At 50.6% G+C, this 27,917-nt stretch overlaps 2 protein-coding genes across 4 annotated transcripts; one reads left to right on the top strand and one right to left on the bottom strand.

The window, feature by feature from the left end:
* The first annotated feature begins 181 nt into the window (after positions 1 to 181).
* RCHY1 (ring finger and CHY zinc finger domain containing 1) lies at positions 182 to 25,581 on the top strand. 3 transcript variants are annotated; one of them, XM_030479469.1, is made up of 11 exons: positions 191 to 265; positions 349 to 468; positions 628 to 743; positions 837 to 915; positions 1,530 to 1,574; positions 1,677 to 1,735; positions 2,483 to 2,509; positions 3,101 to 3,221; positions 10,827 to 10,956; positions 19,367 to 19,494; positions 24,167 to 25,581. In XM_030479469.1, exons 1-10 carry the CDS (start codon positions 209 to 211, stop codon positions 19,462 to 19,464), a joined length of 852 nt encoding a protein of 283 aa, XP_030335329.1. In that variant the 5' UTR covers positions 191 to 208; the 3' UTR covers positions 19,465 to 19,494; positions 24,167 to 25,581. The 3 variants fall into 3 exon arrangements, with proteins under 3 accessions (XP_030335330.1, XP_030335329.1, XP_030335331.1); XM_030479470.1 differs by lacking the exons at positions 10,827 to 10,956; positions 19,367 to 19,494; positions 24,167 to 25,581 and adding an exon at positions 4,220 to 5,611 and having other exon boundaries at positions 182 to 265; XM_030479471.1 differs by lacking the exons at positions 10,827 to 10,956; positions 19,367 to 19,494; positions 24,167 to 25,581 and adding an exon at positions 4,220 to 5,611 and having other exon boundaries at positions 2,450 to 2,509.
* On the bottom strand, positions 14,599 to 27,917 carry PARM1 (prostate androgen-regulated mucin-like protein 1). Its single transcript, XM_030479468.1, has 4 exons — positions 27,769 to 27,917; positions 17,078 to 17,725; positions 15,744 to 15,822; positions 14,599 to 14,874 (listed from the first exon to the last, which is right to left on the bottom strand). Exons 1-4 carry the CDS (start codon positions 27,815 to 27,817, stop codon positions 14,790 to 14,792), a joined length of 861 nt encoding a protein of 286 aa, XP_030335328.1. The 5' UTR covers positions 27,818 to 27,917; the 3' UTR covers positions 14,599 to 14,789.

The following is a 27,917-nucleotide window of genomic DNA, read 5'->3' as shown; positions in this document are numbered from 1 at the left end:
CCTTCCAACCCAAACCATTCTACGATTCTAAGGCTTAGGGAGGAGCAAGAAGGATTTAGAGAAGGAGGGGGCAAAACCCAAAAGGTTTTAAGGGAGAAGGAAGGTTTTGGGAGGAGTAAATTAGTCGTTCCCCTTGTGAGGCGGTTCCCCTTGTGACCACCCCGCAGCAGCGGCTGGGCGGGGCGGAAGCGGCGGGGCGGGCACAACTATGGCGGCGGCCGAGGGGGATGGGTGCGAGCACTATCGGCGGGGCTGCCTGCTGCTGGTGAGGCGGCGGCGGGGCTTGGCGCTGGAGGGGTTATTCCGTACCGAGCCCATCTTATCCGGTCCGTTCCGTGCCGTTCGCAGGCGCCGTGCTGCGGAAAGCTGTACGCCTGCCGGCTCTGCCACGACGGCGCCGAGGAACACCGGCTGGACCGCTTCCGTGTGGCCGAGGTGCAGTGCACCCGCTGCCGCCTCCTGCAGAAGGTGGGTCCGGTGGGGAAGGAGGCACCGCCATTTTTGGGAGGGGTGGTGGTGGTGGTGGGGGCGCCGCCATGCTGAGGGGGGCCGCCATGTTGTGTGGGGCCGGCCGCGCTCCTGACGCCCCTCTTGCCGGTTCCTCCTCCTCTTCCCGGTGCGGTGCAGGCCCAGCAGCGCTGCGAGGGCTGCGACAACCTCTTTGGCGAGTACTACTGCGGGATCTGCCACCTCTTCGACTGCGACAAGAAGCAGTACCACTGCCCCGGGTGTGGCATCTGCAGGTGCGTGAGGGGCCGGGGGGACCGGTGTGCCCTGCTCGGGTGAGGAACGGAGCGGGGAGGGAACCGGCCCTGGCCTGACGCTTTTGTCCTCAGGATCGGGCCAAAGGAGGATTTTTTCCACTGTTCAAAATGCAGTTTATGCCTGAGCTTGAGCCTTCGAGAAAAGCACAAGGTAAGAATACACCTGTTAACGCTGTGTTCTAGAAGGAAAACACCCTGAAAGTGAGAGCTGGCAGTGCCTTGCCTCCATCCAAGGCCACACGAGCAGGGGGAGCAGCAGGTTCTCTTTCTCTAAGTTCTCCTAAGAGCAGCACAGAGCACTTTGGGCTGGCTTCACTAGCAGTTAGAGTTACAGGAAATAAACACCTTGGTCTCTTTCTCTCCTTTTAAAAGTTGCTGTTGATTGGTGATCTGAGAGCGTGTCAGTTTGAGCTCCTCATCCTGCTGCAGTATAGCTAAAGCTAGGCTGCTTGCAGAAGTTCTGTGAGCCCTTTTCTTATGTGTATGTTCAGGCTGTTTGGTGTTTAATATGCTAGGCCACCTGTTAGTTAGAATCATAGAATAGTTTTGGGTTGGAAGGGACCTTCAAAGGTCATCTAGTCCAACCCCCCCGCAGTGAGCAGGGACATCTTCAACTAGATCAAGTTGAATTCTCAGAACTTCAAACCTAAATTCAAACAGTGATGTTTCATACATATTTTCTTACAATTTTGAAAACATTTTAGAATTTAGGAAAAAAATACTCATGTCGTAGAATAACTTTTTTCATTTTTTGCCTTTGCAAAGTGCATTGAAAATGTCTCCAGGCAGGACTGTCCCATATGTTTGGAGGTGAGCTGCTGCTTTTCATCTCACGGGTTTGTGCGTGGCTGTGTTTTTTACTCCGACTGAATTAATTTCCTTGTCTTCTGTCTGATGCTTGCCTTGAAACAGGATATTCACACATCTCGTGTTGGAGCTCACGTGCTGCCTTGCGGTCACCTTCTTCACAGGTAAAGCATTGCAGGTGCTTGAGAGAAGGGATTAGCTGCTGCCTGGTGCTTGGTGTTCCTTCAGCAGCACTACGGTCCTGGTTAGTCTGTATCAGCTACAGACAGCTGCTTTCTTAGGGACCCACACGGTAGGAAACAGTCTTTGTTTCATTGGGAAATCCTTTAGGAAGGTTGTCTTCCTCACGCAGCAAATTTTGGCTGAGGCAGAGGGACCTGTGACTGTTCATTCTAAACTCTCCCGTGCTGAATTTCCTTCTGTTACTACTTAAAGTTCAAGAAGTCCCTCCTTGGTTCAGGAAGCAGTTGCATGATAATTTTAAGAGGTTGGTGGCAGCTCATCCGTGAAGTTTTAGATTGTTCCCTTAAGACACCCTTGTCTCACCGCTCTCCCTCCCCCATTGTCTCTGTGCACTGAGTGAATGGCCTCCCTATTTGATGTAGCTCTCTCCATACTCAGTCTTCTTCCAACTCCTAAACTTACCTTGTGATGCACCACGCTCTGTTTTTTAAGCAGACTTGAGCCACACAGACCTTTTCATAGTGTTGACTCTGTTCCCTCATGTTAGAAGACCTTAAAATGGAATCAGATGTGCTGGGAAGCTTTCTATTCATTTGGAGTCTGGCTATTTTTTAACTTCTGGTTTGGGGCACACTTCTGTGTGCCTTTTCCCTTTGTTCAGTCCAGGTGTGTTACTAGTCAGTAATTGCATTCTTCTTACTGAACTTCTCACTGTGTTTTATTTTCAGAACATGTTACGAGGACATGCTGAAGGAGTAAGTATTTCTAAATGTCTCTTAATGTTGTAGTCCAAACAGATTACAGAGGCAAATATCGTGATGCCAATCCTGTACTAAATAACTTGAAGCAAACTCCTGAAGATCCCTTTTTTTTTAAAAGGGGATTTTAATTCCAGTTCTGCTTGGAAGAACTTCTTGATTTCATAGAATCGGACTGGTGTGGGTTGGAAGGGACCTTAAAGCTCATCCAGTTCCAACCCCCTGCCACGGGCAGGGACACCTTCCACTAGAGCAGGTTGCTCCAAGCCCCGTCCAGCCTGGCCTTGAACACTGCCAGGGATGGGGCAGCCACAGCTTCTCTGGGCACCCTGTGCCAGCGGCTCAGCACCCTCACAGGGAAGAGCTTCTGCCTCACAGCTCATCTCAATCTCCCCTCTGGCAGGTTAAAACCATTCCCCCTTGTCCTGTCACTACAGGCCCTTCTCCAAAGTCCCTCTCCAGATTTCTTGTAGGCAAATTTGTGGTGTTTTTCTTCAGTATGAAATAAAATTTGTCCTTTTGGGTGGACTTGTTTCCTGGCCCCACTCCATCTTCTGATTTAGCTTTTTTTTTTTTTCCTTCCTGCAGAGGTTACAGGTGTCCTTTGTGCATGCACTCGGCTTTAGATATGACAAGGTACTGGCGCCAGCTGGATGACGAAGTAGCGCATACTCCTATGCCCACAGAATATCAGAACATGATGGTGGAGGTAAGAGGCGAGACTTGAAACCACAATTCCTGCTCTTAGCAGGTCTGTATCTTTGCACGATAGGCAGTAGAGGGCACTAGGAACTTGTCCTGGATCAGAATTCAACCGGATGCTTAAGGAATGATGAGGAAATGTCATGCGTGGGCTTACAGTATTCATTTGCTGGCTTTATAAACACCAAAAAAAGAAGCAGCCCCCACCTGCACTCCAAAAATACCAGCCCCAAAACTACAATCTTGGTGGTGTAGGATCACACAGCAGATAAACAGCTTGGTCTTTGGAAATAATCTTGCTTTCTCTGGTAGTGTTAAGCAATGTCTTAGCAAAAAGCAGGAACATTTTGTTTTTAACAGCTTGGAGCTTTGTGTTTCAGAGTAAAATTGGTGGATTTGCTGCAAAAATCTGAAGCTGTTGCTTTGTGCAAGGCTAGCACACAGAGACAACTTCTGTTTTCTTTTGGTTTCTTTGTGTTAATTCAGAACCATGAAACTCATCACTTTGCAGGTAATGCTGAATTAAACAGCACAGGTCATTAATGTTTCAATTGCATCTGCTATGGTTCAGATAACCCATCCTGCCAGCGCTGGGAGTCAGGATGTTTGGAAAAAATCTCTTTCCTGTCTATTTTGAGAAGAACACTCGCTTGCCTGCCTTGAATTGCAGACCAGCCAATGCTGCTAGCTGCTCTTAATGTGCTCTCGCTTCACTTGAGGGTTTCTCAAATCGTTTCTGACATCAAGAGAAGAAGCCAAAGAGTGTCTATCCCTGACCTATGCAAGGAGTCACCTAAAGAGTAGATCTTCTGTGATTACGGAGTGTGATCTGAGTATTACAAATGGAAAAGTTAAATCAGCCCCACTGTCTTTAAAAGGAAGATGTTTTCTGCTTTGTCCCCAGTGGCAAACAAGTTCTGTGGCTGCTAGAAGCATGGTCACAGTGTACTGCTGAGCGTCCTGCTGGTGCTAAATCCTCTCTCTCTGTCTTTTCTACGTGCTTAGATCCTTTGCAATGACTGCAACACCTGCTCTACAGTGCAGTTCCATCTCCTAGGCATGAAGTGCAAGAACTGTGAGTCATACAATACCGCTCAATATGGAAGATGCAGCCTCTCTTTGGAGGAGCAGTGACCAAGATAGGCTCTGGACAAGGAACGCTCCACCTTGGAAGAGATTAATTAAAGAAAAAAACCCAACAAACGACCCTCTTGTCAGTAAAAATTTATTCCAAATCATCATGGCAGAAGTGAAATGGTTACAAGGTTTAATTCATGCTGGTGCAAAGAGGTTCTGGTACCTGTGCCCCCTCCCCAGTACGTGAGGCATGGCATGGGCAGGCCCTTGGGAAAGCTCCCCACCAAGTGGTTAGTTTCTAGAGAATGGTACCCTTCAAAAGAGCTGGTTGCTGCGTTGGAGACAGCCTGGAAGAGTCACTCCCAGGATGCAGAATGAGGAAGGATAAGCAGCTGACACAGCAGATGATGTTCTGGGATGGCTGAAGGTTGCAAGTGTAACAGGAGGTGGAGGTACAGCTATTCTGGTAGCAGCTGTTGGGAGAAAATGAGCTTTGAGAGTGGCCTTTTTACATAAAGCTGACATCCACGAAGTTTTATGCCAGTACATTTTGTCCCTTCTAAATGACGTGTTTGTTCTAGGGCTTGGGAGCAAGCGGCTGCCAAGAGTGAGCTGGCAGAAATGGCACCCTTGGGTGATGCCTTCTCCCACGGGCACCCATTTCCTCCTCATTTTGCTTTATTCCCTTCCAAGGGCTGAGGTACTGTGAGGTTCAGACACGCGCACAGCGTGATAACTTGATGGTTCAGTAAATGAAAGTGAAGCACGTACATTGGTCAGGATTGGCATTGAGGTGTGCTTGAGACATTTGCTAAAACAGCAGCAGTTCATAGGGGCACTTGAGCAGTGCAGGGACCAATTTTTTTGTGGTTTTGGTTTTTTGGGTTTTATTTGGGGGTTTTTTTGGTTTTTTTGTATTGGTATGTGATTTCATTTGCCATTTGTCTCTCAGGGAGAGAATGGAGGAGTGCTTTTAGGAAACAAACCCAACAAACCTTCCCACCTTTCCTCGTGTAATATCCTGCCCAAGGTGTTTTGTAGTCTAAATAGTACAGCAAGTTCTTGGCTTCTGAGAATTTCAGAACATGCAAATAGTTTCCAATAATGAAGTAAAATAGATTAATCAAGTTACTCTTCATGCAACTACTTGTTTTACCTGTAAAGCAGCAGCCTTTCTTCTTTAGCTGATGGTGCTCCTTTGTGTACGAAATACCAGGAGTGGGATGCAGCTTGCCTTTCCTGGAGTCTCTCTTCTGAAGCACTTTTCTCTCTGCTGTAAATCAATGTAAAATAACATCTCTATTAAAAAAAGTCATGCCATGGGCAGTGTGCTCACTCTCTTTTTACTCTCTGAGTAAAACTCCCAGCCGAGTTTAAACTACAATTCAGCACTGAGAAATAAGGGGTTGATCCCTGGCTCTGTGACCCATGGGTCTCTGTTACGAAAAAGAATGGTCTTAATAGCCCAAATACTTCTGTGGAATGAGGGGATGGTGTCCCTTCAGCACTGAGGCTGACTTTCTCTACCCTCCGTGGCATTTTGGATGAGCCCCACTGTGGAGAACCATGTTTGGGCTGCACCAAGCTCATCCAGAGCCCATAAAAAGCCTCAGGGCTGGGCTAGAGGAGAGCAGGGTCCTGGGTGAGGGAGCAGGTAAAGCTTCCTTCTGTGGTTGTGTTGGAGCTTTTGGGGATATGTGGGGCACCATGTGGTGGCTTCTCTCTTGAGGCTGGTGTTAAAATGATGGAAGCAGTGGGTGCTGTGTTGTCTTCAGAAGTCACAGTGCAGAAGGAGTGTGGCTTGGCTTCATGCTGTCTCCCCATCTTTGCATAAGTGGGGCTTGGGGTTGGATGTTCTGGGAAGTGCCTCTCCAAGGGGGTTACAGGCTGGGAAGGGGCTGGGTTAGCTATGGGACTGTGAGTCCCTGCTCTCGACTATTGAGTGAGGTGTTCCTTGGTGCTGCCATCTCTGCTTGACCTCAGGCTCCTGTAGATGATAAGAAGGAGTCTCCTTTTGCTTGTGGATGACACTTTGGTTCATCCATTGAAGCTACCAGCAAGACTCCCTGCTGCTTTGGAGCACCGTCTAAATGTGTATTGTCATCTGGGGACTTTGTTTCCTTCCCTGGATGGAGACTTGCTCTCAGGTAAGCCCTGACAGGGCTCATATCAGCCTGAAGGAGTTGTCATCTCAGAGCTTTGGGGTCTTGGGATGTGCCCAAGGGTTTCTTTAATCAGGAATAAGCAGCAGCCCTCAGTGTGCAGGGGAATTTGAATGCCTGCTGCCAGCAGAGCTCATACCACCACCATCACCACCACTGCTGCCCAGGGCTGCAGGACATGGCTGGGGGCACCTGCCTCCTGCTCCCCAAACAGCTCCAGTCCCATGGTGACAGCCAGCAGCTCAGCACAGTTTTGGCTGCTCAGAAGCAGGATGAAAAAGGTTTGGGTGATGACACTTAGGTGTTTTCAAGGTGCTTTTCTTGCTTGAGTGTTGCTGCTCAGGAGGTGACTTCCCTGTGACTGTTAAAGGACAGGCAGGGTTAAATGAACTGTGAACAGGATAAAAATGCGATGTCAAAGGATGTTTTCGAGATGAATCTGAGGAAAGTTAAGGTTTCTGTATTGTTAAAGCAGTTATAGAATCATAGAATCATAGAATGGTTAGGGTTGAAAAGGACCTTAAGATCATCGAATTCCAATAGTCCCTTGATCACACTCCTGGCTGATGCCTGAGAAGCAAATGGGCTTCCATGGGCTGGGATTTGGGTGGTGGCTGGAGAAGTAGAGGTGGTGTGTAGATGTGTTGAGAGCATCCAGCATAGCTGGGAAAAGAAACAATAAATTCCTGTTTGTATTAAAAAGCCACTAGTGAATGGATGCTCAGAGGAATGTTGGGAAGCTCTGTCTAGTCCTGGTTTTGGGTTCCAAAACTGGGGCAGGCTGTCTCTGCAGATGGCTGTCCCCAGCTAGGTGATGAGTTCTCTGGGATGATGGCAGAGGTGATAAAACACTCTCTTGGGCTCACAAGCAAGTCTTGCATGATGTAGGGTTGTTAAAGATCCCTGTTAGAGAGTTGGTGTAGCTCAGCCTGGAGAAGAGAAGGCTCGGTGGAGACCTTATTACAGTCTTCCAATACCTAAAGGGGCCTACAAGAAAGCTGGAGAGGGGCTTTGGACAAGAGCATGTGGTGACAGGACAAGGGGAATGGCTTTAACCTGCCAGAGGGGAGATTGAGCTGAGCTCTCAGGCAGAAGCTCTTCCCTGTGAGGGTGCTGAGGCGCTGGCACAGGGTGCCCAGAGAAGCTGTGGCTGCCCCATCCCTGGCAGTGTTCAAGGCCAGGTTGGACACAGGGGCTTGGAGCAACCTGCTCTAGTGGAAGGTGTCCCTGCCCGTGGCAGAGGGTTGGAACTGGAGGAGCTTTAAGATCCCTTCCAACCCAAATGAGTCTGTGATTCTGTGATTCATCAGCACCCAGTAGCTGTTGCCTTCAGAAGGTGGGGAGGTGCTGAGCAAATCTAAAGTGCTGCTGGGGGACACAGGCAGTAACGTGCCTTTTGTGTGTCTCTTAAGGGCAGGTGGAGATATGGAGGCTGTAAGGTCCACACCATCCTCTTGGAAACTGGGAGGGCTGATTTGGCAGCCTAGTGCCTGTGCTGATGAGCCTTGGGGCAGGGATACCGTTATCCCTCTGGGTCCATCACACCTAATGCTTCTTCCTAGCAGGCCTCCTCCCTCCAAGAGGAGCACTGTGGCCATGAAAGCCTGGTGGTGGCCAGGCAGGACATGAATTTCTGCATCTAGAAGCAGCAATCCAGCCTTAATAAAGGGAAAAAAAAAAAAACCCAAACCCAGAAAACCCAGAGCTGGCAAATTCTCCCTGCGAGCAGCTGCCAGGGAGAAACAGATGCAGCAACTTGTTCATTAACTTGATGAAATATGTATTTTAAAAGATGCATTGTTCCAGGGCTGCTGAGTTCCTGACCTTGCAAATGCAAGCGGGGACAACTAAGGGAGGAGTGGATCGGTTTGGGTTGGTGGATATATGCTTATGGTGGGTGCTGCTGCTGGGGAGCACAGTGGGACAACACGGGCTCGTGATTTGTGAAAGCTGAGGTTGAATTTCTGTCCATCTAGCAGCTCCCATTTCCAGAATGTTCTGCTCATTAACAGCAAATCGTTTCCTGTTTGTGGGATGGGGTTTTGGTGGTTTGTGTTCTTTTTTTCCCTGCAAAAGTACTGTTAGTTCATTCAGCTGAAAAATAATAACACAGAGCAGCTGGGAAGCCAACTTTGGAAAACTCTAAAGTGAAGTAGCCTTTGAGTGTGTTGCTGATTGTAAAACCGTGCTGGTCAAGTCCACAAGCAAGCTGATTTGATGCTAAGTGGTAAGTTAATTTTATCCCAGCTGGAAATGCGCCGATTTGGGTTCCAACCACAAGAGGTGGCTGAAAGAAAACCCTTAGTTGAGCTGAGCTTTGGGAAGCAGCTCCCTCCCCAGCTGGACTTTTGTATTGAGTTGAGAAGGAAAATGATCTTGGGGGTGGGATCCAGTTGATTTTGACCTTTTGCTCTCTTGCTTTTGGAATTTGCCTCTGCAAAGTGAGGGGGGCTTCTGGGGAACCTGATGCCACCAGCTGAACCACTGTATTGTGCATTTAGCTTGGCAGCAAGCCCTGAACTCCCTTTGCCAGGGAAATAAATGGTGTTGCACGGCAGAAAAATGAACAGCTTGCAGAGGTGGTAAAGATAAATGTGGGGGATAAAGACAGGCAGGAAGCTGTTGCGCGGGGTGTACGTTGTAAGGTGCTGCACTGGGCTGTGCTGCCCTGTCCCATGGAGATGCCAGATACAGTCTCCCCTCTGGGGGGGATAGGAACAAGAGTCTGGGAATCCTGGAATGGTTTGGGTTGGAAGGGACCTTAAAGCTCATCCATTTCCAAGCCCCTGCCACAGGCAGGGACACCTTCCACTAGAGCATGTTGCTCCAAGCCCCTGTGTCCAGCCTGGCCTTGAACGCTGCCAGGGATGGGGCATCCATCGTGGGTAGCAGTGCTGTTGTGCAAGGTGGGTTTCATTCCTGCATCCTTGGGCTTCGCTTCCATCCTCCCAGGTTCTAGCGCATTTGGGGATACTGGTCCCCTGCATCCTGGCCCCTCTGCTTTGGTGGAGAGGGGATTCCCAGTTTTGGGTGGAAGAGTGGGTGTAATGACTCCGGTGTGGTTTTTATCTTGCTGGCAGAACGCAGTGAATTGTGGTCTCATGGTCTTGAGTGCAATAACACCATTTGGGGAGGGAAGTTTAATTGCATATTAAACCTCCTGTACAGCGTTCCCTTCCTGTGGCGCTCTTCTGGAGCTGGTTGCATGCCTGGGGATGGATGTGTGGATGCATGGCTGGAGCTGGAGGGGTGCTGGGGTGGTACCCCAGAACTGGCAGATGCTCAGCTGGTGGCAGTGGCTGTGAAACTCAACCCTAAACTCTATGGAAGCAGGAACAGAAGTGGGTGTTTTCAGTCTGCATCCCTGGGGAGGGCTTGGGGAAGTCAGGGAGAGCTCTGCAACTGGTCCCTGCCTCTTGGGTGGGAGAAGACACCTCCCAGAAGCTCTGACTTTCCCTGGGGCCGAGGCTTATGTCTTGCCTGGCTGCAGAGAAACTGTCTGGCTTTTTCTTTCCGACTGGAAGCAACACAATTAGGGAAAGGCTTGTCACGTTGCGCTATTTATAACTCAGAGGGTTAGCAGAGCATCTGCTTTTCCAGCTCCAAGCAGGGCTGGCTTCGTCCAGGGCTGTGCTGGGACCTCCGCACTGGAAACACAGTGACTTCCTTGCATTTTCTCCTTGATGGTCCCTGTTGGAGTTGGGAGGCAGTTTGCCCATGGGACTTGTAACTTTTCACTTTACAGTGCTGTGAAATAGTTGCTCTGCGGCACTGGAATGGATTTCTATATCTTTAGCAAGGAGCTGGCTCTGGCAGAAGCTGGAGCAGAGCATCAGGGGAATGTTGGGATGCTAGCCCCCCACTTTCTTCCTCTTGCTCCTCTCCTCCAGCTTCTGAGGACAGGAGTCCCTTTGGGGCTGGTGGAGTTGGAAGTGCAGGTCCCTGTAATACAGCTGCTGCCCACTGAGCAAATGGGATATGGCAAGTGGAAGAAGTCTGGGTGCTCAGTGGGGAAAAACACCTTTCTAAACCTGTGAAAGAACTGCAGAATAATGGATCACCTGAAGCCTTGTGAGGAATGATTAGGCTTTCAGCACTTATTTTTTCTAGTTGTGGTCCATTGAGATCCATGGGAGAGGTAGCTCCAGGCTGGCTGCTGCGGCCCTAATGGGGTGGGAAACCCCTCCCAGGCTCTGGTTTCATAGAATCACAGAATGGTTTGGGGTGGAAGAAACCTTGAAGCTCATCCAGTTCCAAGGCCCTGTCCAACCTGGCCTTGAACACCTTGAGCTTCAAATCCTTTAGCACAAGGTTTAGCAGGAGAGGTTGAAGGTGTTTTGCTGACAAAACGTTTACTTATTATTTTGGGGGGGGGGGGAGTTGGAACCTATATTTTTCTCTATTTAAACCCTGGGAACTGCAGCATCACCACCACTCAACCAATCCAAACAAAAAAAGGACTAGAAACAAAAATGCACAACTCTTGCTATAGCTTCCATGAAGGTGAGTTGGATGGGCTGAAGGCCAAGTGGTTTTGGTGGAGGTAGTTGTGAGCCATGGGAGCTGAAGGGAGAGGGTTTCCCTGAGCTGCCCAGTGTTTGAGAAACGACCTTTGAACAGGAGCAGCATCCAAAGGTGACAGCAGCCCATCAGTGTGACCTACATGGGCGATGGAAACAAATCCAGTGGTGTTTCATCCTTGCGTTGCAAACTTCCCAGTGGGTTTTGGGTGGGAAGTTGCTTGTTGGAAGCTGGAGCTGTAGGAAGTTGCAGTGCAAGGACAAGGTGGTGCCTTGAGCTCTGGTCTGAGCTGCTGACGTGCCCTGCTGTCACCCAGGAGGTAATTACTTCATCTAATGAACGTTGTTGCTCCTGGAGGCTGCACCCAAGAGCTATTATCTATCATTAATCCATTAATTCCACGAAGAGTCTGAGAAGATGACACTTGGAAACATGTTGATGAGACATTAGCATATTCATAGATGAGCAAAACAAAAGCAGAATTAGGGAGGGGAGAGGGAATCTGGAAATGGGGGTGGTGAAAGCAGCGTGTGGCTCCCTGGTGCGGGCAAGGCAGGAGACCTGGAAAGGGATCACATCACCCGCAGTGCTGCTGCCCCGGCGGCTGGGGAATGGGATGTTCTGCACAGAGCTATGTGAACTATGTTTTTCTATATAAATAAAATATCTCTGAGATTAAATTGAGCCAAAGTGGGGTGGGGGAGGGGTGGGAAGCCTTTGGGAAAAAAGGGGCTGGCTATTTTTGTAAATAAAACAAGTTATTCTCATCTTTTTTTAAGAAGAGAATGGAAAAGGGGAAAAAAGAGGCTTTTTGAATAGCATGTTCTGGCTGGTTTTTCCCTTCTTCACTGCCATAGTAGTATGAGAGGACAGAAATCCCTGGGTAAGCTGGAGAGTGTGACGTGAGAAGATGAGAGGGGTGTTTGCAGCCCTTGCATGGAACACAAGCATCCTTCCTTCAAGGGCATCATCCCCCACCACAAAGTGCTTTTTCCACTTGGCAAATGCATCTAGGATTTCTGCCTTGCACCTCGGCCCTGGCTGGCACGCAGTGCTGTAGCCATAAACGCGTTATCCGTGTCACTGGATGGATGTGTTATGAGTAAGTGCAGTATAGAGTCTGGAGCGGTCACCTAGAGAAGCCCTGTGATGTGGGCTCAGCCCTTTTTCCCTCTGCTCTGTATCAGAGCTGCCTGCACAGCATCCTTCCTCCAGCAGAACCCAGCTCCTGGTACCTCTGAAATTCCCCAAATCCATTTCAGGAGGGTGTGCCCTCCCTTCCGCAGGCCTGAGGCTCGGGTGATGGGCTGGGTGGCTTGAGGCACGTCCGGAGGTGGGATGTCTACCCTTTATTGTTTTACCTTACCTGTTCAGTGAGCGCGTTAGGGCAGAGGCTTTGCCTTGCTGCTTATACCACCCCGAGGGGAGGGGGGACAAAGAAAAGGCACTGGGGATAGTTTCTGGTCCCCAGGCTCTTGTGAGAGATCTCTTTTCACCCTGGGATATCCCCCAAAATACCTACAGCCTCTTCGTTGCATTGTAGGCAAAAGAGATTCATCCATTTTAAGGATCCAAGGGTAGGGTTGAGCAGGAAAGCAGACCCCACGTGCCAGCCTTCGGGACCCGCAGCTCGGCAGTGCTGGGGATGAGATGGAGCCTGATGCAGAAATGAAGTGTGAATGTGCATGTGGATTTAGCCCATGCTGATGAGGGTCTGGGTTAATTTCTTGGACAAACCTTCCTCCTAGAAACTCTCAGTATCCTGCAGAAGATGACGCCTGATTTCTGTTCTCCTCTGTGAATAAGGAGTTTGTTCCCATGGGGATTGTATTTCTTTGTAAGTGAAGGTGATGGCTTTTCCTCTCCCTTTATTCCCTCATTTGAGCAGAGTGATTTTCTCATAGTTTAGGGTGTTGAGTTTGATTGGTTTTTGCTGTTGCTGGACAATATTGAGCTGTAGTTCAGAAGGGGTTTTAAAGCTGAGTAAAGCGGATGGACTCCCCGATGGGCTACTTCTTGCTGGCAGGAGCCTTTCCGGGGAGTTTTTGGGGAGGACAAGTGCAGCACTGCACCATCAAATTTATTTCAAGACAAGAAAGTTGGGGGGTGGGGGTACTTATTTTGTAGTTTTTCTTAGCCAAGGTGGCCTAATCTGCTACTTCTTGGCTTCCAGAAAGGTGAAAGGGAGTTTTGCTCATCCCAAGCATCCTCAGAGCCTGAGCCGCTGCTGTGCTTGTCTCAGCATTGCATTCCTCTCTCTTTCCCTGCCTGCCTAAACACATCCTGTCTCTCCAGAGCCTGATGGGAATAGCTGGCAGGATGGTGTCTCAGGGGAGAGGGCAAGTGGGATACAGAGCAGTCCTGCCACAAATCTCATCCCATATATGCCCCCAACACCAACAGTTTCCCAAGCCGGCTGTGTTTTGAAGGTGCAGTGACCATCCACTGCTTTATTCTGTTTTGACCCTGGCTCCAGCCACCTGACCAACACTAATGTAGTAAGGGAGATGAAAGGATGGGCCTAAAAGGAGCCTAATAGAAGGCCAGGAAGGAAAAGCAAAATGCATAATGATTACATTTCCTTTTGGGAAGTGGAGCTGGAGGAGATGTCCTCATTTCTCCTGACCTTCTCAGGTGGTTGTTAAGGTGCTGGCTGCATTTATTGCTCTTGCTTGCTGAAAATCAAGAGGTGATGCATCATGCAAATGCCCTGAGCTTTGATGTTCCCCAGGACTCTGGGTGAATGGCAAAGCCTGTTTCCCAGCCTGCACCATTAACCCAAAACAAACCACTGCCTGTGTTTTGGGTGAGATCTGTGTGCCCCCCATAGGGAATGGTGGCTTCTGCTTGGTTGCCCTCCTTCTAGCAGTAAATGCTGTGCTGCTTCAGATTTAGCAAGAAGGTACCTTGGAGGATATCCCAATGAACCACCCCATGCAAGAAAACTGTCAGTAATTAAGAGCAGGGACATAAACTGCTGCAAACTAGTGCACCTCTACGTGTACAGGGATACTGCTGCCTTCCCCAAAATCCCTCCAGAAACTCTCTTGTGCCACCATCTTGCTGAGGGTCTGTGGGAAGAGGCTGATCTACAGCCTCTGGGGTGATGGTGACCAGCTCCAGGGCTCTGCTGGGATGCCCCAAACCTTTGCAGCATCATTTTGTGCTGATTTATTGATCAAGGGCAGAAGGGATGTGTGTGAAACAGAGCATCTCTCAGAGCACAGGAGTGTGCATGGTCAAAGGACCTTCCCACAGGCTCTCAGGTTTGTTGGCTGGGGAAAGGAACACAATTAAATGGAAAAAATGAAATTATGAACTTGTGCGCAGAAGCACCTGCAGGAAAACGGATCGGTGATGGAGCAGCCCCATAAATGCCCCTGGTCCCTGGCAAGGTGAAGGATTCCCCAACAGCGTGATGCAGGGAGGTGATTTTGGAGGAAGGGGCCCATGAAAGCACAGGCACTGACTGGGACACAGGACACGCTGCTGGCTCTGGCTGTGGGGCAGCAGCATTCCAAAGGATGCCATAGCACTGGTTGAACCTCCATCCTCTCCCGTTACCTCCCCCATTCCATTGGGGAATTGGGGTTCCCTGCCTACAAACCAAGTGGCCGACGTGTGTCATGACCCAGAGTTTCCTCCACAAGGTCAAAATTCAGGTTTATTATGGGCACTGTATGCCTGCTCTCCATTGCCTGTCATCTGCCAGACCCACCATAATCCAGCCCACAGCAGTGGCATCTCTTTGACAGCGGATGCTCTGCTGCAGAAGCACTTATAAATTAAGGGTTTATTCTTTCTCCTCATCCCTGCTAGGAGTCGTCATAGAGAGGGTTGTTGTAGTTGCCCCAGGAGCCGTAGTCATGGTCATCCAGAAGCCTGCCGTAGGAGGAGTGCCTGCCAAGGGAAAGCAAACCGCCCAGTGTTACCAGTTGCTTTGGTGGTTTATTAGTTATTTAACCATGGGGTGAAAAAGAAATGCATGCAAGTCCTCACTAAGTCGAGCTGCGGGATGTTTTAGCAAGAAGAGCAGGACAGAACGTAAGTCCCGATGAGATTTTGCCCCTGTTGAACCATACTGGGGTATGCCAGGAAATTAAAACAGAGGGAACAGAGCTGGCAGAGGGGACATTTAGATTAGATGTAAGGAAGAAGTTCTTCCCTGTGAGGGTGGTGAGGCGCTGGCACAGGGTGCCCAGAGAAGCTGTGGCTGCCCCATCCCTGGCAGTGTTCAAGGCCAGGTTGGACACAGGGGCTTGGAGCAACCTGCTCTAGTGGAAGGTGTCCCTGCCCGTGGCAGAGGGTTGGAACTGGATGAGCTTTAAGGTCACTTCCAACTCAAACCAGTCTGTGATTCCATGAAAACAAGACCTTTGCTGGTTTTGGTTGCCGGCAAAACCTCATTACAGATGCTCAGCACTGGGCTGTGCTGCTGTTTATTGTGTAAATCACAGCAAGAGCCATGGCAGCAGCTTGCCCTAGGGATAATCACTAGTTACAACTATGCTGAAGAGCATCCAACCAGCCTTTGAGTGAGGCTGTTGTAAAACAAGGAAGAAAAACTCTGCTTTTCCACATAGACAATGTGGAAAGTGGTAGTGGTAGGCAATGCAGATGTGACAGGTCCAGAGGCTGCACGTCACCTTGCAGGGCTTGGGGCAGCATCTCACCAGGGCTTTGCCCCTGAACATCACCCTTGTGGGTGCAGCCTCAGAGGGAAGGGCGCCCCAGTTCAAGCCAGGCAGGCACCACAAAACCAACCTTACCTGATCTTGAGGTACGCCGCCGCCCCGAAAACCAGCACCACCACCACGATGACCGTCACGGTTATGGCCACGATGCTCCCTGTGGAGAGTCCATCAGAAAGAGCAGCACTTGCCCCACCACCATTGCACTCACCCCACACCCCAGCCACTCCTGATACACCCATGCCAGCCATCTCTGATGGGGGCACATTCTCTCACTGCTTCCCAAAAGGATGCTGGCGCCCCTATATTTTTGCTTCCCATAAAGCCAGGGCAGATGGATTTGGGATTTGGGCTTTGGTTGAGGACTACGGACTTGCTCCTTGATGCTCCTCCCAGCCTCAAACAGCATTTACTACTGTGCCAAGGGCAGAAAATGCTCCAGGTCCCTCCATTTTCTGACCTTATCAAGCACTTTTAAGCTCTCTGAGCTTGCAGAAGAGGACAGGCGAAAGCTAGTCTCAGCTGAGGTCTCCAGGGGGGAGAAGTAAAACCTATGTTACCTACGTTTTCCTAACTCAGCCTGCACCCGCTACCCAGCCAATTGTTTCCTCTCATCCTGAAGTGTTTCACGTCAAATATTCAACTAAGGATTGTATTCACATCTCTGGGCAACTGAGGTTTGGTGTCTATGACTCCTTGTCTCCAGCAGTGGAGCAGATGACATAGACTCCTTCAGGAAAGCTCAGCTTTTGCTAAATGGTGCTCTCAGGAAGTTGGCCACCTCTTCCCTTACAGTTCAGGGTGGGGTCTGCCCCTCTTATCTAAGCACCTTGAAGATGACAGAAGGAGGTGATCCTGCCCCTCTGCTCTGCTCTCGTGAGACCCCACTTGGAGCACTGTGTACAGTTCTGGTGTCCTCAGCATAAGAAGGACATGGAGCTGTTGGAGCAAGTCCAGAGGAGGCCACGAGGATGATCAGGGGCTGGAGCAGCTCCCATATGAAGACAGGCTGAGAAAGTTGGGGCTGTTCAGCCTGGGGAAGAGAAGCTGCGTGGAGACCTCAGAGCAGCTTCCAGTGTCTGAAGGGGGCCTACAGGGATGCCAGACAAGGACTCTTCATTAGGGATTGTAGTGATAGGACAAGAGGTGATGGGTTCAAACTGAAACAGGGGAAGTCCAGGTTAGATCTAAGGAAGTTCTTCCCTGTGAGGGTGGTGAGGCACTGGCACAGGCTGCCCAAAGAAGTGGTGAAAGCTCCATCCCTGGCAGTGTTCAAGGCCAGGTTGGACAGAGCCTTGGGCGACATGGTCTAGTGTGAGGTGACCCTGCCCATGGCAGGGGACTGGAACTGGATCATCTTAAGGTGCTTTCCAACCCAAACCATTCTACGATACGGAGGTGGTGGTGCTCACCTGCGCTCAAGGCACGTGGCACCTCTTCCATGGTGACTCCGGTGGAGAGGGTGGTTTTACCGGTGGCCATGGCCTCCTCGGCCGCCGTGGGGCTCATCAGAGTCACTGGAGGGGACGTTGGCTCCACGGCCAGGCTTGACACCATAGGCAGCGTCCCCAGGGAAGGGACATCCTTGGTCAGCAGTGGTGGCTGGGTTGTGCTGGGGCTCATGAGGACAGGTGTTGGGGACAAGACTGTCCCTGGGTCGCTGGTGGGGAGGGAGGAGGAGGATGCAGCTATACCCGTGATGTTGGGACCTGCCCCCAAATCCATCGTGCCTCTTGCCATGTCGGCAGTGTTTGCTGTCCGAAGACTTGGGGCTGTCTCCGTGGTCGTTGGCACAGAGCTGGGGTTGGAGACTACAGGTGAGCTGTCTGCTATGGTGGTGGTGACAGCCACAGCGATGGAGGCAGGAGCAGGGGACAGTGCTGCTGCACGGGTGGATGAGGAGGATGACGCTTCTCCAGTGGGTCCCATGGACACGGGCTGGCCAAGAGCTGGTGTGGAGAGAGCTGCATCCCTGGAGCCTGGCGCCTCTGGGGTCCCCTCGGAGGGGAAGGGAGGGCTGGTAAGGGTGAAGGGCAATGCTGTGGAGTCATCACCCAGTCCTAGGAGTGAGACAAAGGCATATGAATAACCAGGAAATCCTTGGGGCAACTCGGGGGTTTAGGATGAAGCTGGAAATATGTTTATTGTTACTTAAAATACCAAGAGCCATCTAAAAGAGATGGGAAATGTATCTGCATAGCTAGAGGTTTAAACCAGACCAGTTACTCCAGCATGGATCAGCACTGGTTTTCCCCAAGGCTAGGATCCCCCCACTCCCAAACTCCAGCACTCCCTCCCGAACTCCCCCCACTCCCTCCAGCTTCCCAGCATCTCCTCCCAGTAATCTCCTCCCAGTTGCCAGCACAGCAGCAGGGGAGCAAGCTCCTCCTCGGCAGCAACCACCGCGCAGCTGGGAATGATAACACAAGACGCCTCTTTCTCCTCTCCCCCCATTTCCTTGTGCATTCATTCATTTATCTCCATTTCTTAGCATGAAGATGAGTCATTTTTCCCTCTGACCCCACCAGCAGATTGCTGGGGCATTTCCCTCCCCCTCTTTCTGCTCTCCAAGGTTAAACTCAGCACTGGGCCCGTGCTATCAGCTAGCTCCCTTGGCACAGCTGGGCAGCAGGAAGAACATGCCAGCCCTAAATGACATCAGGAAGGATTTTTATTCCCATGCATTCATTTATTTACACCCCCAGAGCATCCCAAGCCCAGCACCGGGAAGAGCAAGAACTTGCTCTGATGCAAACAAGCCACAATGAGAGGGACTTCACAAGGGCCTGTAGCGACAGGACAAGGGGAATGGCTTTTAACTGACAGAGGGGAGATTGAGATGAGCTCTGAGGCAGAAGCTCTTCCCTGTGAGGGTGCTGAGGCGCTGCACAGGGTGCCCAGAGAAGCTGTGGCTGCCCCATCCCTGGCAGTGTTCAAGGCCAGGTTGGACACAGGGGCTTGGAGCAACCTGCTCTAGTGGAAGGTGTCCCTGCCCGTGGCAGGGGATTGGAACTGGATGAGCTTTGAGGACCCTTCCAATTTTGAGTGTGGAGGACAAAAAACCTTAGCAAAGTGCTGGTTTGTGGGAATGCTGAAGCCAAACTCTCACCTCAGCTCCAGAGACAGGAGCTTGGTACTTATCTAAGTGTGAAATGACAGCAGTGAGTGCACAGACAGCTATCATGGTAGCTCTTTGTGAGTAGGAGCTTGCAGATCATACACGGCTGGGCACCACTTGCAGCCACACAAGGGCACACAAGTGGTAGCTGTCACCAAGCTACCTCCCAAGGAGATGTTGTCAACTACCACAGCCATATCTGCTGTCCCCCAAAAGTCAAATTGAAATGCTACCCATGCAGGTGACACCCAGCAAGAAGTGACCCAAGCTGCACTAGAGGTGTGTTTTAGAACTAACAGGGCTGTTCCTGCCCCACCATGCAACTGTTATTGCGCATGAAGCTGTACCAAGAAACAGCAGCATGGGAGGGACTCAAATGTGGGAGCAGGGGCTGGGCAATACATGGTTCCTTCAGCAAAGCCCTTCTTTGCCAGGCACCCAGGAGAGCCACAAGGCTCCCAGGACACTGATAACACCTCATGCTGAAGGAGAGCTGGAAACACTTAGTGCCTGTGTGTAGAAGTGGTGGCGTGCAGCATCAGTGAACAGGGACTCACTAACTCATATTTCTGAGTGTTTTCAGCCATGAGAGCCAACAGAAGACTGCAGGTGCCTAATATAGTTTCACTCAACCTTCACAGCTTCAGTGGAGGAGGACAGCAGAAGGAACATCTCAGCTGAGGATCTCCAGCTCACTGCAGCAAGCACTGGGTATGTAACACCTCTCATGAAGGCGTTTTTTGTCTAGAAACTGCAAACATATGTTTGGCCAGGGATTTAAAGCCAGCTCTGGGGCATGGCTTCTGCTACAGCCCGTGGCAAGTCCCTGGCACGCTTGACGCAGTATTTTTTTTCCTGGTGCTGTAGATACGCCTGGTGGGTATCTACATTTCCCAAGCAGGAGGGTCTAAGGCCTCAAGTGCTCTTTTCCTAGGGACAGGTACTTGGACATGCCTCTGAGCTTTCGCTGGCCTCAGGCTCTCGGTGTGCTGAGGTGCAAGACTGATAGACCTTAAAATAAGGGAGGGGAGATGGATGACAAGCTGGAATCTGATTACCAAATAAGCCACCAGGCTCAGCACCCGTGGTTTCCACACCTAGCCCAACCACAGCAGCAGGGAAGCACCCAGACATCCCACCTCCTCCTTCCCAAAGCATACCAGGCTCCTGCAAAGCTTCTGCTGTCAACAAGGCACTCTGATGTCTCCTCATCCCAAGACCTCTACATCTCAGGCTTCCTAGTTAATAACTGGGAGTTACTGGCATATGAACTTGAGCTGCGTTGCTGTGATAATCCTGAGCTTAAAAGCCGTTAGTGCAGATGAATGCACTGGTTTTCACAGCTTGGCTTCACCCACAGCATCTCATTTCTAGCAGGTAGTGTTAGTCCACAACATGGCAAGAGCTGAAGGTGCCATCAGCCACAACCCCAGGAGAGCACAGCCCACTGCTTTTCATGGCTGAGGGTCGGACATGAAATCCCTGCCTGGATTCATGAGAGCCATGAGCAACAGGGTCTTTCTCAAGGATTTAGCACCATACAGCCATCCTGGGCCTTATGCGAGAGGAGGCATGGTCTCTGGTGGAGAGCAGAAGGTCTGCTTTACAGATGCATGGGTGGAAAGGCGTATCAGCAATGAATCTTGATATAAAAAGCTTCTGACCTCAGATAATCGGATTATTTCCTCCCTCCCCCTCCCCAAACTACACCAACACTAAGTCAGCCTCTCCCATCAGCAGTGGCACAAGGCACCATTGCTGGAAGTGCTTTTACAGCAGCAAACCCCTCATCCTCTGCAGTGCTGCCTGAAGGTGCCCAGCTGACCTGACATCCCCTTGCCAATGCTTGCAGCCAATGCCCTGAGCACAGCACTCCACTGGTTTAAGAGGTCTGCACTGGAGATGGTTAAGCCAAGGCAGAAATCAGATGTCGTGGTAGCAGAGGGTGCTGGAAGAGCTGACAAACCCACACTAAGCATCCCTTCACCCTTAGTGTTCTTCAGATCAGGGTTCAACATGTTTCAAGGCCAGGTTGGACAGAGCCTTGGGTGACATGGTCTAGTGTGAGGAACTAGATGATCTTAAGGTCTTTTCCAACCCAAACGATTCTATGATTCGATCTGTTTGTGTTTCTGTAAAATAATCATCTCTCCATCACACTTGACACTGCAAATGTGACTTGTCCAACAGGTAGCAGACAGCCCCTGCAGCCCATAGCACAACGCATTGCTGTTACATCAAGCCCATCAGGACCCTCCCAGGACTGTTAGCACCTTGAAAGTTTATTACCTGTCTAAATGTGGATGCTTCCAGTCTTTTGGACACCAAGACCACCTCCCTCCAAAGCCACCATGTTGCTTGTTTGTGCTTTGGGTCAGCAGAGCTCTCATGAGCTGCTTGGACATTGGAGGCAACCAATAGGGACCTCAAAAAGCTGGCAGTGCTGCTAGCCAGAGTGAGTCAGGAAGTTTCCAATAACATCAAGGGGTATAAATTGAGAGGGTGAGCCAAAACTGGATGCAGGAACAATCCTTGGCCACTGGCTGAGTGCTCCCGGCCAAGTCACAAGGCACAGGGACATCTCCCAGGAAAGCAAGCACAGCCAAAGGCTACTCATCCCAAAGGCAATGCAGGCTGATTCTGAACCAGGTTAGGATGAAGGGACAAAGAGGACCTGGCTGAGAGCTCCAAATGTCCTCACGCCACTGCACCCAGCTCATGGGCAGCCTGCCCCACAGGTTGGTGTTTGCTGTCCCCAGGGAGATGGATGGCCAGAAGAGCACCCAGCTTGTCTGCAAGCCCAGTCCTCTACCAACACATCTGCAAAGGGAAAGAAGAGCTGCTTTGTCCAGCACCTGGACTGTAGGAGCAGCAGCTGTGAACCAGAACCAGAGCAATGCACTGAAATAAGGGACAAAAAAAGCCATATTTTAGGACCACATGGCTTCAAAGGCTAAAAAAGCCTCAAACAGAGGTTGTCAGAGGGACTGAAGGACGTTAGCTGTCAAAGGATGCCAAACATAGTTTGGCCATGAGGAATTTGCCCATTGCCTAATTCACTTAAGGCAGTTGACCACCCTGCTGGAATCCAGCTTAGAGCAGAGGCAGGCAGAGAACTGCCAGGGCAAGGTAAGCAACTAGAATAACAGCAGTGTCACACTTCACAGCCCCACACGAGCTTTGAAAGGTCCTTTTTCTAGGTTGTCTTCTCTAGGAGTATGGAAAACAGCCAAGAACACAAACCCCAAAATTTCTATAATTCAAATACCTTGCTTTTAGGGAATATTAACCCTAACCACCTGCCAACCCAAGGAATGAACCCTCCACCTGATGGGTTATCTCCCTCCCTTATTTGCATGCTCTTCTCCTGGCTTCTGAAAGCCACAGAAAGGTGAAGGTCTCAGCCTTGCAGAAGCTGAATGCTTGGGAAGCAGCTGCCTGGCCTGGCAGCCTCTCCAGCAATGTGTTTCTTAAGCACTCCACAAGCAAAGCTTTAAAATTGTTTTGCCAGCTGAAACACAGCATAAAACCCCCCCAGAACACATCTCTAGCCCAAGTGAATGACATCATATAGAGCAGCCATGCCACAGCAAACAAACATCCACTGATAAAGCAGAAATGGAGCTTTTACAAGCTTCACTTCATAACTCATCTCATCTGATGTAACTGTCAGAAGGGCCAGATGATCTAACCCACACACCACATGCCTGCTCTCAGCCTGAATTAACTAAAGCACCCATACCGCAGCTGCCAAAGGTGATGGTCCTCTAGATACCAAAGCCCCAAGGATAAAGGTTTCTGTAATGTCAATATTATTCAGCTAAACACTGTACTATTCTCCAAAACAGAAATCCCTAGTAATCTTGTTATATACCCACAAGATCTATCTAGATAAGACAGAAAAGGATACTGATACAACCCCATCCTCTGCTGTGTGGATATTAAGGAGCATATTACGTCTAAAATCAGCACAAGAAACAACTAGAAGCAGCATCAGAACATCAGCCCAAAATGAAAAAGAACGGGTTAGAGACAACGTACACACAACACAGGTCCAAGAACCACCCAACACTATAGGCACATTTATCTACCACACAGTTGAGAAAGAAGCTAGGACGTGAGCCTGAGCCTAAATAGAGGTCCCGGCACAATGGGCAGAGGGGTGTTGGTGGGGGTCCTGGGTGAGGCTCACCAGGGTGATTAGGGGCTCCGACATAAAAACTGGTGGCTGGAGCTCTGTCCTTTCTGTATTAGTAAGGGTATGGGAAAAATACGGGAGACGATTGTATGTGCTTATGGGGGAAAGCATATGCAGAGGAGTGAGTTTCTCTTTTAACAGCTTGAGAGGAGCAACTGGACCCTAAACGCCAACGTAAGCTGGTGCGTTTTGCTCAGGGTGATGTTTTTGGTGGAGCACAATCTTCTTTGACCTTCTTCAGGTCTTACATTTTTCTGGTTCTCCTCAAATAATGATGATAGAGTAACCCTGACTCCTCTGGTCCTGCAGCATGTGTTGGTTTATTACCAGGGCCAGTGATGCAGAGCAGTAAAACAATTTATGTTTAAATACAGGCTGAGGACTTCCTGTTCATTACCTTGCTGGCTCGGTTTTGGTTTCTGAGGTTGGGGATTCTCAAACCTTGTGCTGTTCTTCTGCAGTTCCCTTCCCCCTTGTTCCTGCTCAGGTGTAACTTTAATTGTGTTATTGCTTCTCAGCTATAAACCTGCTGGTATCTAGCTGGCAAAAGGTCTCCTTCTGGTGACTAAGGTTAAATAAAACCAGTCATTGCTTTGGGCTAAACTTGTTTTTCAAGCTGTTCAGCACTGGCCTGCCTCACCTTCTCTATCACCATATGACTTGGGCTTTGGCGAAGTTAATTTCTCTTCTCTCTAGTTGGAGAGCCCCATCTGCAGTACACAAGTGTCTGATTAAGCTCTGTACTGATAGGGGAGAAGCAACAGGGAGGATGTGGTGCTTGTTTTGGGCTTTGACCTTAGGTCTGTGCCCTTCTAGGGCACTGTTGTAGGGCCCTGTCTTTTTATCTCTGAGAAATAAGGATGATGGGGTGGTCTGGGAGCAGCTCTGCAGGGTATAAGCAATGTCTCAGACTCCACAAGCTTTCCATGCTATCCCAGAGGGAACACCTTGCTAGGCTGGTACTGCGAAATGGTAACTCTTGGTGACATCTCTGGCTAATGTTGAGCTTCAGTGAGTAAATCAGGGCCAACAAGGTGGGTCTCCAGGTCTGTAGCAAAGCTCCACTACTGCATATGTGTGCTAGTGACCTATAATGCTAGTAGGAGCAAGAGCACCCCTGGGTGATGTGCTGCTTCCTTGCTGCCTGCTTGGTTCCTGCCGTATCCCCTTTCTTTTCCATGCCAGGTTGTATTGGTATAAAACCAGTTGTCAGAGGAGGAAGAAACCGAGTGAGAAACTAGGGGCCAGAAACATCAACAGGTAAAAGGCAAAGCACTCCAGAAGCTGCATAAAGAAGCCAAAGCCATCAGATCAAATAAATCTGCATTTGCTCTGATTTGCTGGCAAGCCAGGCTGGTTTCCTGCGTGATTAGTTTTCTTCTGCTGCATGGTCGTTAAGTGGTCTAATTACTCCGGAGCCTGAAGCTTTCTGTAGCCCAGAGAAACAGCTACGCAATGGAAATGGATGTGCTATCTCCATGTGTCCCTCACCATCCAGAAGCCCCATCCCTGGGAGTGATGCTGTCACAAACATGCAGCTCACCAGGACACCCTGGGGACATCCTTTGGCAGGGTTGCAGACCCCCTGGAGGTTGCTGCTGAGCAAACCCATCTGTACACACCTCTGTGGATGTAGGGGTTGTACCAACAACTCTTGTAGATGTATGTCCTGCTTTTTGGAAAAGGCAAGAGCAGAATCCACGTGGCCAAAGTTGGGGGCTTCGAGCAAGCTGGCATGGAGAAGGTCCAAGCAAGGTCTTCACTGGCTGGTGGATTTTGGCCTGGCTCGGGAGCAGTTTGGGAGCTGCTCTTTTCCGGGCTATTGCATGGGAGGAAGGAGCTTATACAGGGACCTGGCTCACTCCTGAACTCTTTTCAGACCCCGAGGAAAGCTGTGGCAGGCAGATTGCCCTTGAGTAACCAGATGGACAGCTTCACCACCCTGCAGCCTCTGCTCTTCCCAGCTAAAAATGATAATGCCAACTTGTAAAATAAAGATGTTTGCTTGCATGGTTCCTATCACCTGCTCTTCCCTTGTCTGCAGTGAGTGTTCACTCCTCCTCAGGCAACTCTCTGCCCTGATGTCCAAACCCAGCAGGAAGGGCTGTTGGTTGTACAACAAACCCACTTTTTACAACAGCTGTGGAATTGGGTGGCCACACCACCCTCCACACAACTAAACCATTATGTTCCACCCTCAACACTTAGTGTTGCTTAATTATTCCACTCATGAAGTCCTTGATCCTGAAGCTGCAATGACATTACGGCAGAGAAGAAGATGAGGAGGAGTCTTCAGAGCTTTTTTCTCCTTCTGAGAGTGATATGTGGCTACTGGTCAACTGATGGAGCCAGACGAGACTGATGAGGACCTGGGGCAGAAAGCCTCTGTGTTCCTGGAGAATCCCTGCTGGCAAGGCCCTGTGTCCCCACTGGGGTGGGCTGGCAGGCTGTCACCTTGCATAGTGGCTTTAGCTGATTCCTGGGAGCTTTTGCCCTCATTAAGAGCAGTAGCTGACAGCACCAGCTCATTCTAAAATGACTTTTGCTTGATATAAATAAAACATACTTTAATACTGCATGTTATATTTTTGGAACATGCAGATATGTGTTATGCTGTGCTTATTTCCCTGGGACATTACATCACAGGATGAGAAACCACTTGTCAGCTCTTGGGGCTGATAGCTGGCAGATGGACCTGCATGCCCTTGGGCTTCGGCCCCCTCACAATGCCTTTTCCCAAGTGGATGTCTTGGACATAGTTGTTGAGCTGGCCAGGCCTGTGTCAAAGAGCAGCTCTGCCCAAGTGACAACGCACCAGCTAAATCATTTTCCTGGCTAGCTGCTAATTACTGCTTCTAGGGGCAGCTTTCAGGAGCATCAGCCCCATCCCAGCCTTCCTCAGGAGGGGAAGCAATTGGGTTCAGCAGAGGAACTTTTGAGCATCCTCTGCTATAGAGGCCAAAGCTGCAGTTTGCTCATTTGGGCTGGGAGAGGAGATAATTAATTACCCGTCTTCCCTCTCTTTCAGCTCATATATTGGGAAGTGGGGCTGGGAGTGCTCAAAGCTTCACCTCCTTCGTGGCAGCTCAGAGCAGCCCATGGTGCCAGGCTCAGAGACCCCCAAGAAGCAGCTTTTCCTCCCCAGAGGCTCCTTGCAGGAACACCCAAAGCCTTTAAAGCTGGAAGCTGCCTCTTGCAAGTACCTTAAAATGTCTCAGCTGCTCAGAGCAGAGCGAATTGCTAGAGGAAAGCAGGTCTGGGGCCAAGCATCATGTCAGGAAAGCAAAGCAGGTTTGAAGTGACATCCAGAGTAAGAAGTAATAACAGGATAAAAACTTCCTTGTGCGAGATGCTATTATTTCATTACGTGGCCAGGCAAAGCCCAGTCTTATTTTAGTCCTGCCCAGTGACGTCCTCTCTATCACTCAGTCCTGAAGAATGAGCTTGAAGCGTATTTAAATCATGCTTATTGTTTTCTCATGGGTGATAAATATAGATTTTAAGTATTGTTTACATGGGGACAAAAAAAAGAAGTCGTAGAAAGCATCCGAAGGATCTGGGGCTCGGGGGGTGTTTGGGAGCAGCCTGAGAGGCACAGGGTTGTACTCCAGGGAAATTTTTCCTGGGTCTTTTGCCAAGCTTTGCTGGTGTTGGTGCTTTAGAGAGGGATGGTCGTGGGAACAGCTTTGGGTTTGGCCTGGGCGCTGGGAAAAACCCGCCTCCAACCCCAAAGCGGCTGAGGGCTGGCTCCCAGCTGAGGCTTGCCAAAGCAGTGACCAAACTGGGGCCGCTGTGAAGGTGGCAAGCATCATCCCTGCAGAGCAAAATGTAGGCTTATCCCCCTCCCTCCCAAATGCACCTGCTAGGAAAGCACAGAAGCAAGAGCTTGGTGGCAAAGTCCCCCTTTCCAAGGAGAAGGATGTAGCCAGCTCTTCCTCCTCTTGCACTACTAGGGTCCTTCAACAGGGGAAGGTGATGTGGCCCAGGGTGATGGTTTGCTGCTCCTGCAAATGTGGCCTCCCTTCCTGCTGTTTTGGGGACATGTTACACCACTCTGCTGCAAGCCAAGAGCAATTTATTAACAATAGTTTTGCCTAATGCTTTTCTCCTTGTGTGTGTCCCCGTCACCTGGTTATGCAAGTGTGTTTTCCATGTTTCTGAGCGAGCAGCTCTCCGTGTTGTTTATTAAAACCCCAGCCTGGACAGAAGGGATGACCTGGGCGTGCTGTCGTTTAAAAGCAGTCACTGTCGTGCCAGCCAGGGACCGACCTGTCTCCCCTGCCTGTCTTAGTGGGGGAAGGATGTCGAATTGGGTGTTTCTGTGAGATGGGGAAGGGTGATATTGCTGCGGGGGAGATGCCTCTAGCTGGTCGCTGGGTGTGCAGGAGCCTCCGCTCAAGGCCAGGGTGACAGATAAAAGCTCCTTCAAAACAGTGACCGTGCTGGGAAGGGGGTTGCAATGCTGAGGGGGGTGAGCTCCAGCCGGGCGGGGGGGGGGGCTCCCTGCGAGGAGATGCTGGGGTCCCCTGAAGTTGTCCTTCTGCCAGCCGGGGACCCATCTGCAGGGCAGGAGCGAGGCAAAGAGGGGCGAAACGCCCCTCACCCGGCCTCACTGGTGTCGGGGCGGCTGTGGGCACGGGGTGCACGAATGGGGCTGGTACGGCGGGGAGCATCCTGTCTCCGCCAGGACGCTGTGCCCGGCGAGGAGCGGCTGCCTTCCCCCTGTCCCCATCGCGGCGGTCTCCGGTTCCCCCCCGCGCTATCCCGGTGCGGCGGCGGGCGCTTACCTGCCGGGAGGAGGAGGAGGGCGAGGAGGAGGCGGCAGCAGCAGCCCATGGTGCCGGCGGCGCTGGCAGCCGCGGCGGGAGGGACGGACGCACCGCCCGTTCCCGGTACCCGCCCGCCGCCGGCCCCGGGCCGGCCCCCGCCGCCGCCG

Source organism: Strigops habroptila, chromosome 3 (assembly GCF_004027225.2).
Source record: "Strigops habroptila isolate Jane chromosome 3, bStrHab1.2.pri, whole genome shotgun sequence".
Classification (NCBI taxonomy): Eukaryota; Metazoa; Chordata; class Aves; order Psittaciformes; family Psittacidae; genus Strigops; species Strigops habroptila.
The sequence above is the reverse complement of the archived record's forward strand: the minus strand, read 5'-3'. Positions and strand labels throughout refer to the sequence as shown.